This window comes from Choristoneura fumiferana, chromosome 9 (assembly GCF_025370935.1).
Source record: "Choristoneura fumiferana chromosome 9, NRCan_CFum_1, whole genome shotgun sequence".
Classification (NCBI taxonomy): Eukaryota; Metazoa; Arthropoda; class Insecta; order Lepidoptera; family Tortricidae; genus Choristoneura; species Choristoneura fumiferana.
In genome coordinates this window covers 6,222,206-6,238,232 of record NC_133480.1, presented here as the reverse complement: position 1 = coordinate 6,238,232, position 16,027 = coordinate 6,222,206, and the positions used below count along the sequence as shown (strand labels likewise).

General features: G+C 37.9%; 1 protein-coding gene across 3 annotated transcripts in view; it reads right to left on the bottom strand.

The window, feature by feature from the left end:
• Mhcl (Myosin heavy chain-like) overlaps positions 1 to 16,027 on the bottom strand; it is a 176,971-nt gene that overhangs the window by 124,607 nt on the left and 36,337 nt on the right. The window contains exon 2 of one of the 3 annotated variants that reach the window (XM_074092028.1): positions 6,434 to 7,521. The exons of 1 other annotated variant lie outside the window; for it this stretch is intronic. In XM_074092028.1, the coding sequence (XP_073948129.1) occupies positions 6,434 to 7,408 (975 nt within the window). In that variant the 5' untranslated portion in view covers positions 7,409 to 7,521. Of the gene's footprint in view, positions 1 to 6,433; positions 7,545 to 16,027 lie in introns of those variants that run through there. One more of the 3 variants, XM_074092029.1, reaches the window with a different exon arrangement.

The following is a 16,027-nucleotide window of genomic DNA, read 5'->3' as shown; positions in this document are numbered from 1 at the left end:
CTAAACGTGTCGGTATTCTGTACAACGCGTTGTGGAATAGCGCCACCATTTTTAGATCCACCATTCATGGAAATAGAACAGCTTAGACATATTATAAAGCATTCTGCATTTGGGCCGCTGTACGCGGCTTGTTGGCGAACAAATATGAATCTTAAGCATGTGGGAACAGGGTATTAAGAAAGTGATAGAAAACATTGCATGCCGGGTGTACGTCGGAAATGCCATGCGAGGTGTTAAGCTTGGCGTCCGGAAACCTCGCTCGTGCATAGAATTTATAATAGTACAAACATACCAACAACACTCAGTTATCAGTTTGCGGAACTTCGTGTTCATTAGAGTTAACAAGCTAAAATCTTTCAATGAGTATTACATCCGTAGTTAATGTAATGAGGCTTGATTTGAAAATTTTGTGACTCAAGCAGTGTTGTGATTCAATGGAACAGACTTAACATTTTAACTTTAACGAAGTACTTCATTAATCTGAATAATCACTATTAAGAATTGACGGCTGTTTTATGAGAATTACAAAAACAAAGTGGAAATCATATAAGCAATTAAAGACGATTGTTAATAATCAAGGCTTAACGAGGAAACAAACAAGCACGTGAATCAGTAAGATGAAGTACGTTAGATATTATAAAGCCACAAACACACTTGAGTTGCAGAGCGGGATGTTAACTCGTCCTATTCTATAGCAAGTAAAGGATCGCCATCGAATAAGGGAAGGTGACACAGTAAGAATACAAATGACGTAATAATATCGGAGGCTCGCATCGCATCTCTAATTCTGTATGCAACATAGAGCCTGGAATAAGGCTCTAGCTTGCGACGCACCAAAAGAAATTCCATTAGCTCAAACGTGAACAATAGTTGTAGTTGTAATAACAAAACCTACGAATAATAGTAAGCAATATTTGCAGTATTGATGCATCTTCAAATCAAGTAGATTGCAACTTAAGCCACTTGAAACACATCAATAAATACATCATATCTCAGACCATCAAGAGCCGGAGCCGTGCATTGCGGACTACTAAGAACATTGCCCTATATTTGTGTACAAACAATAATCGCAGGAACCACTCGAGGTAAGAGCCTTAAAATAAACAGTTGAACGTCGATAGACTATTGGTTTGGTTATGCTAGCGCGCATCTGACCACGCCCGACCAACACAGATTAAAATCAGTAAACATATTCTAACATATTTACTGCAAGATAGTTGAAGTTCTAGTTTCAAGAAACTGTTTGTTTGAAATCTGTGTGCTGTACAGCAGCCCGTGGTAATAAGGACTGCACTTGCAGCTCGATGCAGTTCAAAAGTATCGAAGAAAAGTGAATGTAAATACCACTTTCAATGATTAAGGATTGATGCTAGTCAATACGTATATCGCAATGATGGATTTTACTAAAGATAAAAATAGTGTCGTAATCGTAACTAGATAGATTGATTACTATACTAAAACGTATATACCTAACATATTTAATGTATTTAGTTAATAAAACTTTCTCGTGCCGTTTATGTCCAAATATATCTGTAACGACACTAAAAAATCTGCTTTTACGAAGGCGTCTCCTTCATTTTTCACATATTGAACAAACAATTTCTAAAACGTCATTTAACCTATATATGCGTACTTGTGAAAACTGATTTTCTTTGCAGATTCTAATTCCAATCCTAATGATCTTATAACTGCAATATCGTTAAGTCTCAAGCGCTTTGTGCTTTCGAAACGACACGTGGGCGTCTTGCGTATGCGACGATTGCTCACCGTGCCGATAGGTGGTTGTGGTTTTTTATAAATATTTGACTACCCATTTAAATATTGCATTGTAACATTGACATTAAGCTCCTGCATCACTAGAAAGCTAGAAAGCATTATGTTAGATGTAAGTCTATGCGATACAATAAAACTTAGTAACATATTATAATATCAAACCGGTAAAAAAATAATTGGTAAACCGAAGTAAGGAAACGGTCATATATTTTTCAAAATTGCTACGGTTGTAAAACATATATAAAGTAGTAAAACAGTGACGACAACAACCACAAATAGGTAGCTATGACGAGTCGAATAAAAAAAACTGAGAAACTAGATAAATAACCTAGTAAATCGAAGTTAACAGAGGTCGATAAATATCTAGTTGATAAACTCGACTACTATAACACACACACACACACACACAAACATCACGCCTGTATTCCCAAATGGGGTAGGCAGAGCACACGAAACGTTACCGCTTCGGAGCCACTTTTAGCAATTTTAGGTTTTAAGTTTGACAAAAACGGTACAATAGTGACAGGTTGCTAGCCTGTCGCCTACGGTATACCATACCTAACACACTACTATAACATACCTAACATATAATTACTTTTTCATCTTAATGCATCGGAATAAGGTAAAAAATAGGTATACACATCTTTTTTAAGTCGATTGTGCTATAGATGGCAGGAGAATTGTAGTTTAATTAATCAATCAATATTATTTATAATCCAATTAGACTATAGTAGGTAAGCAGAATCGGATATTAAGTTTTTAATAGAGGAAACAAAACCAGAAGCTTCCAGTAGCAATCCTGTCTATTAACTGTCATGTTACTTTAAAGAAAACAAGATTATTAATTGGGTTTTGAGTAAGTGATATATAAATATAATATTAATTAAACTCATTTCCGAGCGTCGGTTGTGTTCATTTAATCATGGTTATACTGTAACCATTTAGAAACATTTAACAGTCATTAATATGAATGCTTTGAAACTATACATGCAATTAGGCGGTATACAACATAAAATTACAAAGACCTATTGCGAGTTCAATTTTAGGACAAGGCAATATGAAGGTACTGCATCAGTTAAGACTGAAGGCGTATCAAAATATTAATTAACATGGTATGTTGTCACGCAACGCAACGCAAGGGACTTTATGGCACTGAACCAAAGGTTGTTACAGTGAATAAGTTAAAGTGTGTACCGATAATCAAGCAGACACACAGTTACTGATGTGATTACATATCAGTATCATCAACGAAATCTATCCGGTAAGCCGTGGTGGCTTAGTGGTTTGACCTGTGCTGTGGCTTCTGAAGCAGAGGATCGTGGGTTCAAATTCGTGCTCACAAATTCATGTGCGAAATTACATTTCAAATTAACCACGAACTTTACGGTGAAGAAAAACATTGCAAGGAAACCTGCACGACCTGCGAAGCAATTCAATGGTGTGTGTGAAGTTCCCAATCCGCACTGGGACCGCGTGGGAACTACGGCCCAAGTCCTTTCATTCTGAGAGGCCTGTGCCCAGCAGTGGGACGTATATAGGCTGCGATGATGATGATGATGATGATAAATAAAATCTATCAATCAACAAGGATAGATTGATATCATCTACATGACATTGAATGCGTCTTAATTCGATCCGGAGCAGTCAGAGCACTCATCCCCGTCGTATAATTATAACTGACGCAGCACCATATCAGGTGGGTCCCGTTGGACGGAACCCCAGATAACTGCCGCAGTAATGATAGGGATCAGATGTAATGTAATTAAGATCGGAAAAGGCGCGAGCTACTCTATCTATCGTGAAAGTGTTCAATAGTTATGAGACATGATGCGTGGCCGCATTGAGATATTAAAGAGCTTTAAGTACTCAGGGAGGCGTGGATTAAATAAATAGGGATGAGAAAAAAAAGAATCAATAACTACTTGATAGAGTAGCATCCTGGGTTGAGTCATCACGATGCCTCTCAAATCGAGTTAGTTGACGCTATACCTATTCCAAGCTTTAGACATAGATTAAGTAGCTTCTTGCTTTCTATTGCTGTACGATGTGAATCTAGCATATAAAGTTGCCAGTATCAAAGCACCGACAAGATAACGATCAGTGCGACACCGGAATAACTAGCAACTTTCGCCTAATGTGGCGCCATGTAATCCATCCCGGACCGACGGACATGAGGCAGTTAATGCGAAAACACATTAAAAAAAGATATCAAAAAGAAAACCAACGAATCACGCGACAGCCATAAAAATGTAAAATAAGAAAACTATAATTTAGAATTATTGTATAATACTTAGCGACATATTTCACAAGATTCAGTGCATGAAAAACAAATCGTAAATAAAAAAGTAGGTTAAACAAAGTAAAATGGAAAAGAAACAAAAATGCATGAAGTATGTAACTTTGTAATTAGGTAGGAACGTGTCGACGAATTTCACAATAGGCGTCTGTTGTGTAGGAGACAAATTATGATCGGCTTGACATTAATGTTATACCGACCTTGGTGCTTCGCATTAATTTCACCGCCATTCTCATTGCGCGAACATCTCCATAGGCATTTGATAATGATTATAAATCGATGTAACAACGATTAGCATCATTAATATCGCCGTAGGTACCCTTAGTTACATTAAACGAAGTGCCCGCTGTTGTCATTGAATTAAAAAATACGGGCGAGCCTAAATTAATTTCGCAAGTTCATATTACCGAGTTCCGAAGGATGGTCAAAGGAGCAGAGGCAGACCCAAGACCCAAGAGGAGATGACGGGACGACCTGAGCGCTTTTCAGCTCGATTGGCAGGTGCATGCTCATGATAGGGAAGAGTGGCGAAAGAAAGGGGAGGTCTTTGCCGGCTACAGCATTACAGGCTACATAAAAAAAAATATTACCGAGTGTAGGAGATAAATTTATACAGGACATTATGTATGTGTAGTAAAAAATAACTCCAGTTACAACACCGCCACTGTTCCTTGGTCTAGTAAAGTCGAGCTATTCGATTATGATAATCGCCTGTCTACTTTCACACGCTCTGACGAATCGCGCCGTTGATCCGCTTCTAAATCTTTGACAAGATGATACAATAAAGTACCAGTTACTTGATACAAAAATGCAGGCAGAAGAACATTTAAAAAAAAAAGTGTAGTAATGAGAGAAGAGAAACAAACACGTATTTTCAACATCCTACTATACCTAACGAACAACTGAAGATACGATCATTGTTAACTGAACAATGCGTAATTCAGTAACTTGGCAGAAGCGCCGTGGAGCCTATGAATTCAATGTCACACGTTGCGAAAGGGAATTACGCAGAAGACAAGACAAGAGCCTTCAACAGCGTCTGCAACAAGGAAACCGGTGACAAATCGCCGCATATTAACAACGCGTAATGAAGTATTTAAACAACGCTTTGCACGATTTGAATAACGCCGTCTTGCTAGCCCGATTGTTCTGTTGGGTTGCAAATCACAAGAACCCACGCACAATGGATGCTCTAGCTTTAAGTTGGAAACATACGTGGTACGGGTTAGTATTACGATTCTTTATTCAATCATTCTCTACTTAGTACCAACTTACGAGTCAAATTTTCGATAGCAAACTTTAAGAGGTTTTATTTCACATTGTATCAGTACCTAATTAGATTTTAAAAGCAAGTCCGAGGATTTTAAGATGAAGTGCAGCACCTAAATGTGTCTCTAGCTTTACTCAGTATCGCCTCGATATACACTCCATTAACATATTCATGTGCTCATCTGACTGTGTTCTGACGCCCGTCACAAATCAACTTTATCGACGATTCATGCACACGGTTTACGCGCCTAGAAGGCACCGCTGCATAATGATTAGCAATTCAATCAGACCGTGTCATTCACATTGCCAAAATTATTATACACGTGAACTTCGTTTTGTTCTAAGACCTCTGCTTATATATACATTCTCCTTGCTAATTTAATACAACGATTTCGTCTTGTATAATCATGCTAGCCATGTCAGCATACATTGGCAGCATCATTTGCGTCCGATGGCTATTGCAAGTTCATAAAATCAAAGCACTAAATCAAACCACAATGACCTCCCGGTGAAATCCATAACCGCTCCTGAGAGCACGAGGCTGCCGCCCACAGGCCGGCGGCGGCGGCAGCAACAGTGGTTACTTCATATGGAGCCCCACATTACGTGCGATATGATCAAAATGCTATTCGTGATCAACGGAAAACGAAAGCCAAGGGAAATGATTCAGTTAAGGTTATTCAACCCGATGCTGCACTTTGTGAAAATGGAGCGTACGAAGCATACTTAAAAAATACAAAAGGAACTTTGCTTAAATGAGTTTCATTTTGGTAAATATTTTGTGTCCTTTAAAAGATTATATCTTCTCAGAACAAATAAAGGTGTGTCACCTTGTACACCGAGATAAGATTAAATACTTTGTTCAAACACTGAGACAATTAACAGCCTAGTGATATTAAAGAGCACGCTTAACAAACAAGAACTAAAGATATAACTGAATGCATTATCGCGCCACCGCCTCCGCAGACATAATGGCATTCAAATTCGTGCGCTCTCCATCGATAAGGGGGCGGTGTAGTGATCAAGCGCTGCCAAATAAGACAAGTGAGATATCAAAGTGCACTCGCTGCCGGCGAGTGATTGACGTCGACTTACCAAGAACGGCGGCGGCTGCTGCTGGGAAGATAGCTCCTTCCACGGCCGTAGGAGGGCCCGTTCAGAGTCAGCTCCGACGGCAGCAAAGTTCACCCCGGACTTTCTCCATAAAGAAAGTTCATAAAGTCTCAGCCACGGAACCCCGTCGTTCTTTAGTGTCTTTTTTCTGATACTACCCCGCAGAGAAGGCGTGCGCACGAATGGTTCCGTGGGAGTACTGTTCTTGCTGGCACCCCGCCAAGGAGGCTTTGTTCCGTTCACATTGCTTTTCCCGTTTGGCACTACTGTTGGCGATGAATTTTTGCGTTGTATACCTATTTTATTTTGCGTCGGTGTTTTACGCTTATCGCCGAACAGAACAGAGTTAGCCATTTCTTCGTCATTGTTGGACCCGTCTGATTTTACTTCATCAATCGTGACCACGGCCGATTTTCGCTCTCTGTAACTACCGCGCAAAGGCGTTCTACTGAACGGCTGTTTGTTTCTTTCACCATCAACTTCATCGTGGAGCGATGAAATAACGCTATCGTCCGCATATCTCATGCGTGCCGTCTTCATTAACGATGCCTTTGTGTTTTGGGAAAACAAGCGTTCACACGGATCAGTAGTTTTTTGTTCTGAACGATTTTTCGCCGCAGTTTCCGAATCAGTGTCGCTGTGACCCTCATAAGAGCTAGTGCTGTTGCTAAAAGTCTTCGTGTACGAGCTTTCATTACTTTTAATCAAATTGAGATTTTTGTCATCTTGGATTTCGATTATACATTCACTTCGGAAGGACTTTTTCGATTGAAGACTGGTGCTTGAGTCAGATTTCGCAAGTGGGTTGAGCTTGTGATCTGCGCAGCCCAATGCATGTGCCTTGCCGGTGCAGTGCTTATGGATTTTAGCAAGAGCCGCTAACGTCTTATTACCACTGGGGGAGATCTCATCTCCGCCTCGGAGCGATTGCTCAAACGATCCTTGGACGTGGAACATTCTTCATGCTCAATATTCCGTTGCAGTAATATTCTCACGCGGCCAGCCCGCCACACTTGGCATTTTGTGGGGTCATAGTTGAAACTTTATTGATCGGATCATAGCGAATGTTACTGTTGAATTAGAACGTTAGGTACTGGAGTTTATGGGTTACGGTGCAGATCGGCAAGATAAAGAGATAAATCATTAAGTTTGCGATATGGTTGCTTCTTTGTTAGAGTTAAGCTTAAATCTGTTGAAATTAAGATACGGACATAAGGGCGCCTGTGATATGGTCGTGGGCGTGCACGCGGTATAATAACGGTCGTGTCGCGGCCACCGGCCATGCGGTCGTTTCTGCACGCACTCACCTCACCGACACGTCCTATTACTCAATTTTAACAGGACAATGACAGGATAAAATAGAACCCATTAGATAAACTAAACATTGCTCTAATTATCATAATTTAGATACAGTCGTTAGCGATAGGAGTTCGATTTGAGCAGCTGTGGGAACAAGCTCGGTAAATACGAAATTGGTTTAAGAATGTCTTTCACAACGCGTTTATTTTATTGTACCTAGCGGTATTAAAGGCGGTTGTCATGTAACGTACTGTGGGCGCTATTAATCAATGTTCCAGCAAATCTTACAAATGGGTCTAGCTCTAGAAGGAAAAGCTACAGTAGGTGTTCCGTTGGTATCGGCGATAAATATTCATTATGTTATTGTGCGCTGACGTCGGATTAGATGTGACTAATCCTGGTCACGGCGCCGGCGCGAAACGAAACTGAAAGTTAATTGAACCAAAAGAGTTATTCTGACAAAGGATTTGCGTAGTGGTTTTTTGCGGCTGACAGTTAAGACAAATATGTATGTATATTCGTTCAGAATATAAATATAGTATACTGGCATAAACTAGCGTAGATTTAAGTCCGTCAAGCGTTTAAGTGTAATGAAGTCTCTTTTAAGCCTCTACATTCTTTTACTGCAGAGTGGTCCAGAGGTTATATTGTTTAACGCGCGGGCGCTCGTGATCGCATTCACCATCTCTTTCTACCCTCAAAATCCGTGTGACAGAATAAAATTCCGAGTGCGTTAGGCCACTTAAGGCCAAATGAGGGCTTTGGTCGTTGTTGGTTCGTTTTTTTAAAGCTGAATTCATATTTTCTTTTTTTTTCCTAACCCTAATCACCTTTTACAACGCACATATGAAGAGATGGCTTCATCTATTGTAAAAATAGGTCTAAACTATGTACCCTAATGATCGTCAAACACAATAAAAACCTTCTAACCATGCTCACGAGCACCGACCGCATTGCTAAGCCATTTAAAGTGTAGGTACATAAGTACTTTCGTTTATCTCAGCCTGCGGAGGTGTGCTCAGTTAATTCAGTTATCGCTGTGCCAACATTGGGATATCTACTCTCACTAGTATACTTGATCGTGGGAACGAGGCCTGCCCCCAGTGACGCGCTAGCGCAGCGTTTGTTTTTTCCGTATAGGAAGATCTAGTAATGGTTAACACAGATTTGTTAATGACAATTGACATGTTCATGGACAAACTAGGTGACACATTTTGGGAGTACTAATGAAGGTATTTATTTATCCAGCAGCTGCATGCGTAGTAAGAACGCGCGTATGCCACGCAATCCCTTTTAAAGACATGTTACGGGTATTAAGTAATTACTGTTTGCGCTTGCGCTCACTGTTAAGGAACTCGAGGAAGTGGTAAAAAGAATACAATTGTGGTAAGCATAAATGTTAAAACTGCAGTTACCTAGCAATGCTACTGACCACAATTGAACGTAAAAAATACCTATAGGTATAATTGTTAACATCGCTATTTATATAAGTAGGTATGGTATAGTCGACTATGTAATTGCTTTAGCAATAGTCCGATCTCACTTCACTACACGTCAACGTAACAAACCAAACTAACAATCTTCGCGAAATTATCAATTTTTACCTTCCTACTTACCTATTTACTTAGAAATCGTGAAGAAGGAAGCTCAACTTCATTTCATATCCCATCCCACTCATCGTAACCACTTTCATCGCAATATGAAATCAAATAAACTGATCCTAACTATCTTATTTATAAACCGTACCTAATTATAAACTGTCTCCAGGCGAACCATAATAAACGAACAGACAACGAGATTACAGATCTTTAAATTGGTAATCCCACGAACAACAAAATGCACTTAGTGAAATACGATAGACGAAGACGTCGTGTGTAAATATGCCTCCCAGTAATGTTAGCAATCACCACAGCACACAGAGTGAAAGGAATAAGAGAACGGTTCGTTATTTTTAAGTGATACGAGCAATCTGTGATGATGGATAACGGTTGATTAAAAATCAAAATGAAATCAGTCTGATCGGGTACAATAACTCTAAAAACAAGGAATACAGGAGAAGCTACATATATTTTAATTAATTTTTGCTAGGCTAGATACACATTCATAGACATTAGACATGGCATTTAAGAACCAGGGTAAGCGAGGCATAATAGAGGAGTCCTATAATTTTTACATGTTTTTATTTAACCCCTGTTTGTTGTTTTTGTTGTTTGGTCATATTTTATAAGTTCCTTTTGACCCTCTTCAAGTAGTCAGATTGACTTGAAATTTGGAACACATAATGTAAGTTTGGATGACAATGAATAAAAAAGCTTAAAAAACCCGACTACGAAGCTTGAGGTCCCGAGTTCGATTCTCGGTCGGGCAGATATTTGTATGTAAAATACGAATGTTTGTTCTCGAGTCGGTGTTTAATATGTATTTAATTAAGTATGTATCAATCTATATAAGTATGTTTAAGTCTTGGTGTTTAATATGTATTTAATTAAGTATGTATATATATAAGTATTTGTTTAGTGCAATTGTCCCATGATATTTATTATTATTATTATAATCACGTGCTGTCTGTCACACTTGTATTCTCCCGCACCTCAAGCTTACCCCGGCTGTCAATGAAGTTGTACTACTGCAGGCAGCGCGAGTACTGCGCATGCGTTGGTCAACGCTCCATGCAAATTCGCCGGCGACACAGATACCCCGTATACGATATATTGAAACTGGCGTTGCATAACTTTGGCTGTATCCACTGTCGGCACTAGTCCACTAGATTTTATTGTTTATGATTAAATGATGCACAGATGCATAGGTACCAAGAACAAGATAGGTATTTTATAGAAGCTATGACTAAGAAAATGGAGAGAATGAAGCGTATAACGGTAGAGTTGTAAAAAATGTAGAAGAAAAAAATTTAATTAACTAAATTGAATTGCAATTGGTGGGTTGTCGTTCATGCCGTTCTGTGGGGAAGGCTTTGTTGAGTAGTAGATGAAATGTGTTTCGGCTGTTGATGGTGAACTAAGATTAATCAATATATTTTAAGGAATGTAACTTATTTTTAATAAACCTAAGCTAACTCTTAAGTTTATCTTTTTAGATGAATACCTTTTAAAAAATGCAATTGGTAACAAAAATCTTAACAGAATATCAATTAGTGCTTGCCGTAATTTGATACATCATATTCCCGTATCTCGTTCAACAATGGAGATTGCAGCAGGAGCAAAAGTTAGGTGTCTATCCGTGCGATGATCGTGACTGCCGACTTACCCTTCAACCGATTTGCCGATAATGTCCTTATTTGACGCCTCATGCGTGCCGACTAACAATATTATACCAGTTAATTTACAGAACTAGTTAGTAACACGGTTTTGAATAGTTAGTCGAATGTCTTTTGTTTGTGGACGGAGGTTCCATCAGATATCCTATTACGTTGGGTATTCGATGCCATCAATCAATGAAAGTTTCTTGATCAATGACATATCACTAGATGGCGTTAGTCTCGAGAGTAACGTTGCGGCCTTGCTTGCGATTGGCTAATTTAGTTGTTTTTAACCAATCGCAAACGTGACACAAATGTCAAAGTTGTCAAACGGACCTCACGATACTAGCGCCAACAGCCTGTCACAGAAACCCTCATTGGGATACTTCTTATAAGCTGCCATAACGCGATTCTACCATAGATCGACCATATTTCAAGCTACCAGAACTGGGGAGCAGCACCATGTGTAATTTTACCCGAACCATTTTTATCCACTTTTGACCCCCTCATAATTTAAAAAACTATTTCACATAAACATGTCAAATCAGCTCATCATAAGTATTAGGCTGTGATGCCACTTATTTGCCAACTGAATTGACTAACTATTTATTTACTTGAAAGAAACTACAATACAATTTTACAGTTATATGAATGTGAATTTTAAGGTTCAAATCATATGACTTCACATTTTAGACGCAAAGGCAAAATTATCTAACTGATGGTGAACACCGCATTTAAAACCGTAGCTTAGTTTAAAAGATCCCGTAGGAAGTAACTTTATTTTATACTAGATATAATATGTAAGAGATCAATGATTTATTATTCTTATTATATTAATAATAAGCAACAAGTGATATGTTTGTTTCAGTTGGGCCATCATGTCACGTACGTCGCACCCTGAACTCAAAAAAACAATGGCAAATAAAGGTGAGGTTAAGATTGACAATAAAGATAAATGATAGTTTCACATTTTATCTAGATGCTTAGATGAATTCACTCTCACATATTTCATGTAGTTTTGCTCTGTGATGGTGATGTTACGAAAATGCAATAAATTATGAAGTAAGTGTACTTAATAATAATTATTGCACTTAAAGTAAGTATGTTAATGAAAATTGTGAAAGATAGAAGTCTATAAGTATCGATTAGTTTTAACACCTTAAAATATAAAATTGATATGAAAACGTAACACTCGCTATAACTTTAATGCAAGTTTCTGATCATTTTGTCGTTTGAAGTATTTGTCATCATCATCAGCCACATTTTCGAATTATTTATTTATTTATTTCAGAGATCTCGGAAACGTCTCTAATGATCTCGATGAAATGTCCTGTGTGAGAGTTTTCGGGGTGAGCAATCGATTTCTCTCGGAAAAACATGTCTTCAGCCAAAAGAAAAGAACTTCGAGCATCTCTTTCTCTCAGGTACATTCATTAAATGGATATCCTATCAATGTCATGTTGACATTTTAAATGACAGAACAACCCGTCACGTATGTAGTGCATAATGGTTTTCCATCGTATTTTATTGTAGTTGTCTCTCAATTAGTTACAGTGCCCATCGCACAGCCGTACATTTTAATTTTGACATTTGACACTAAATAATTAAGTTCCATATTAATGGACACGAAAATGTCACTCATTTAAGTTAATAATTAATTGACACTTCGGGTGGATTCGATTTGTAGCATTCGAACATGGCGGATGTAGATGAGTAAGACAGCCGGTGAAATTACTGGCACTTGAGGTATCCCATCTTAAACCTCTAGGTTGGCAACGCATCTGCAATACCCCTGGTGTTGCAGGTCTCTATGGGCGGTGGTGATCTTTTACCATCAGGAGACCCAGTTGCTCGTTTGCCTTCCAGTCAAATAAAAAAAAATGTAATTTTGGTATTTCTGCTTCTTTGGCTAGTTGAAGTATAATTTTGAAAGTGTTTTATGCGGCGATTAACCTTAACAGTGAACAGTGACCATTTGTATTGCTCTCGTGTCTGTGATTTTTTAATGCGCAAGTTGACTCCGCGTGGTTTCTGAATTTTGCTATCAAGTTGCAAAAACTACAATCACCGTAGGTACCATCAGCCAAATAAGTGGTCTATCAATTTCTAAACAAATTCCTATCAAATGAATATGTCGCTAAAGTCGAACTTTCAAGTTGACAGACACGTCTATTGGCATTCTTGTTTTGTGACATGCAAACGATTATCAACTTTAGGGTGGTAGACCACATATTTGGCTGATGGTACAACGTGAATAAGAAGAATATATTTATCTTTAATTTAACTGACATTGGCCCAAGACTTAAGGCCGCCATTAAGGGAATAATAATGACACTTCGGGTGCCGTCGTAATGCGATTGAAATCCGACATTTCTATTGGGAAAACCATTTACGCACTACATCTATAACAGATGTTTTGAGGATCATGGTCATTTATTTTAATTTATAATCTTTCGTTACGTAATTATCTATGGATAACCCACGCTGATAACATCTTATCATACAAGATTATGTAAAACATTATCTCAGAACACGTTGACATCAAAACGGAGGCTCCGGTGGAAGAAAAAATGCTTTGAAGCTATTGAAAAATCATTATCACAAAATTTACTAACGCTTCCTTTACTGCGAAATAGGAAAAATAAGGATTGATAGGTACGAATAAAGTGATCATTAAATAAATGGATATAATAACAAGGGTTCCTAGTTGACTACGGAACCCTTAAAACTGGGCCATCTTCTCTGTAACTGTCAGTGAACGCATGACAACAATTGTATTGTGAGAATTTTTAGTTCCTTTTTTCATCCGTTTCTACTGTTTATGTCATTACTACTTTTTATTTTATTTCTGCCTTTGCACGCCACGTTTTTTAAATGTGCCTTCGACGCGTGTTGACAACTCGTTTTTCCTTTATAAAACAGCTATACATACAACTCGAATGCGTATCGCGTTGTACCGATACAAACGCGCGTCGATGGCGAGTTTAAAAACACGATGTGCATAGGCCCTTAGGTCTTTTAGGTATAATTCGAACGCTTAAAACATATTTAACTATCTCAAACACATCTGGCAAAATTTTAAATTCACGGCATAGATCTCGTAAAATTCGCCGGCGAGTCCTTGAAGCGAGATAGCAAAACAGGGTAGGTAATTTATTCAACCGCCGTTCGACAATGCTGACAAATTTTACGCTTAATACTTTGTTGAATACTAATGTTATTACTTTTAGGATATTGGTTTTTACATGCATTGTTATGACGATACGTAACCGACCACCGGGTTAGTAATGCTTTTAAAGTAAAAGAAACAAATGTATTAACTTCACTTTATTTACCACAAAGCCGCCTATATTTACCTATATACATGTTTGTTTGACGTACTATGTTCTTATTACAACTTAGATGGAAAATTAGGTCTACAATATGGTTGTGATTAAAAAAAAAATGTTTTCGTAGTAAAAACCTTTATTTTAAATAATGGAATAACTGTAAACTGTTTGTATCTGTGTCCCCAGCACGAAATTAGTTATTTATTAAGCTTATATTTACCAAATCCAACTTGTATTTAGTTTAACAACTATTTTAAAAGGGACCTATTAATTATCGACCACGATTGCCATAACCGTAAATATAATAAATTTATATTAATATAACGTTATCAGTCGACAAATAATTAAATTAAAGCTTAACGCGATTAAGCTTACTGCGCTTTCGACTTCTACGAATTAATTGTTAGTTGAATCGTAAATAATGCAATAACGATGTTCTATTTAAAGCCGTTTAATATCTTGAGGATGCATTAAAATTACAGGTGTGGGTTGGTGACTTTGTGGTTAGTTAATTTCTAACGAGTCACGTTCGATACGAGAATAAGGGCACGGCATCGGTAAATTTTCTCATTAAATTTGTTTCTACATTTTGTTATGCTTGTTATTTAAACATTAAATTATATATTATAGTACTTAGAGAGTAAAAATTGTATGTGACTGAGTGCGTCACCTCACCTCCTACTGGTTCCGACATAATATCAGCGCTGTGACAGCATTATATGTGTTACAACTTGAATTGTTTATTTTCGTACAATTGTCATGGCATGTTTGTGCATGAAGTTTTTTATCTATTTATCTACATTAAAAACATATTGGGAATTAAAATTTGTAGATGTTTGGTCGTAATATTAATCTAATTCACGTTGGATTTAAATAATCATTTCCTTTATACATCGTGTTATAGAATCTGCGGTAGGTACTATGGTAACTAGGTGGCGTTATGAATCTGAAAAGAGAAAGAAAAAAGAATATCTACCAACTTATAAAATTTATAAAACCCCCGACTTTGTCATTTCATAGTATTGTTTTTTTAAACAGTTAAACCAATGTTAATGAAACATAGCTAAGAACTCGCTTTTACGTTAGAAAACCGCAACGAAATCGGTCCAGCCGTTTGAGAACTACGATGCCAAAGACAGACAGACGGGCAGCGGCGTCAATCTTATAATTATAACCCTTTTTTTTGTCGGGAGTTAAAAACAGCGACTCTTAATACCATCCATAACATTCCACGTGACATATTCGTACCTTTAACAACTCAGACCGGAGCCGACACCCATGCCGTGTTCGTCATAACCGTCACTCATTTTATAGAGCTAAGCCAATCGATTTACATACAATTTAAAATATACGTTGCTGTGCTGCCACATGGGAGCCCAAATTTCCGAGAACTGTTCCGCTTTCATTTCAATAAAGATACCAAAGTTCGCTGTAATCACTTGGGTAATAAGATGTAAGAAATAAGATAAAATTAGTGGTGCAGGGTTAAAAACGAAGTGCAGACTACGCGATATAATACGTACGAAGCGAAAGTAGGTAGCAGGTAAGGGTTAGCGCATCAAATAAGATTCCCTGACGCACCCTAATTTTCCGGCAAATTACGGATATTTTTGTATCCCGCCCGAATGCTGTTTGTAGGATTTTGACATCAGCCGCATTTTCAAAATATCAATAATAAGGGCTCATTTTTTA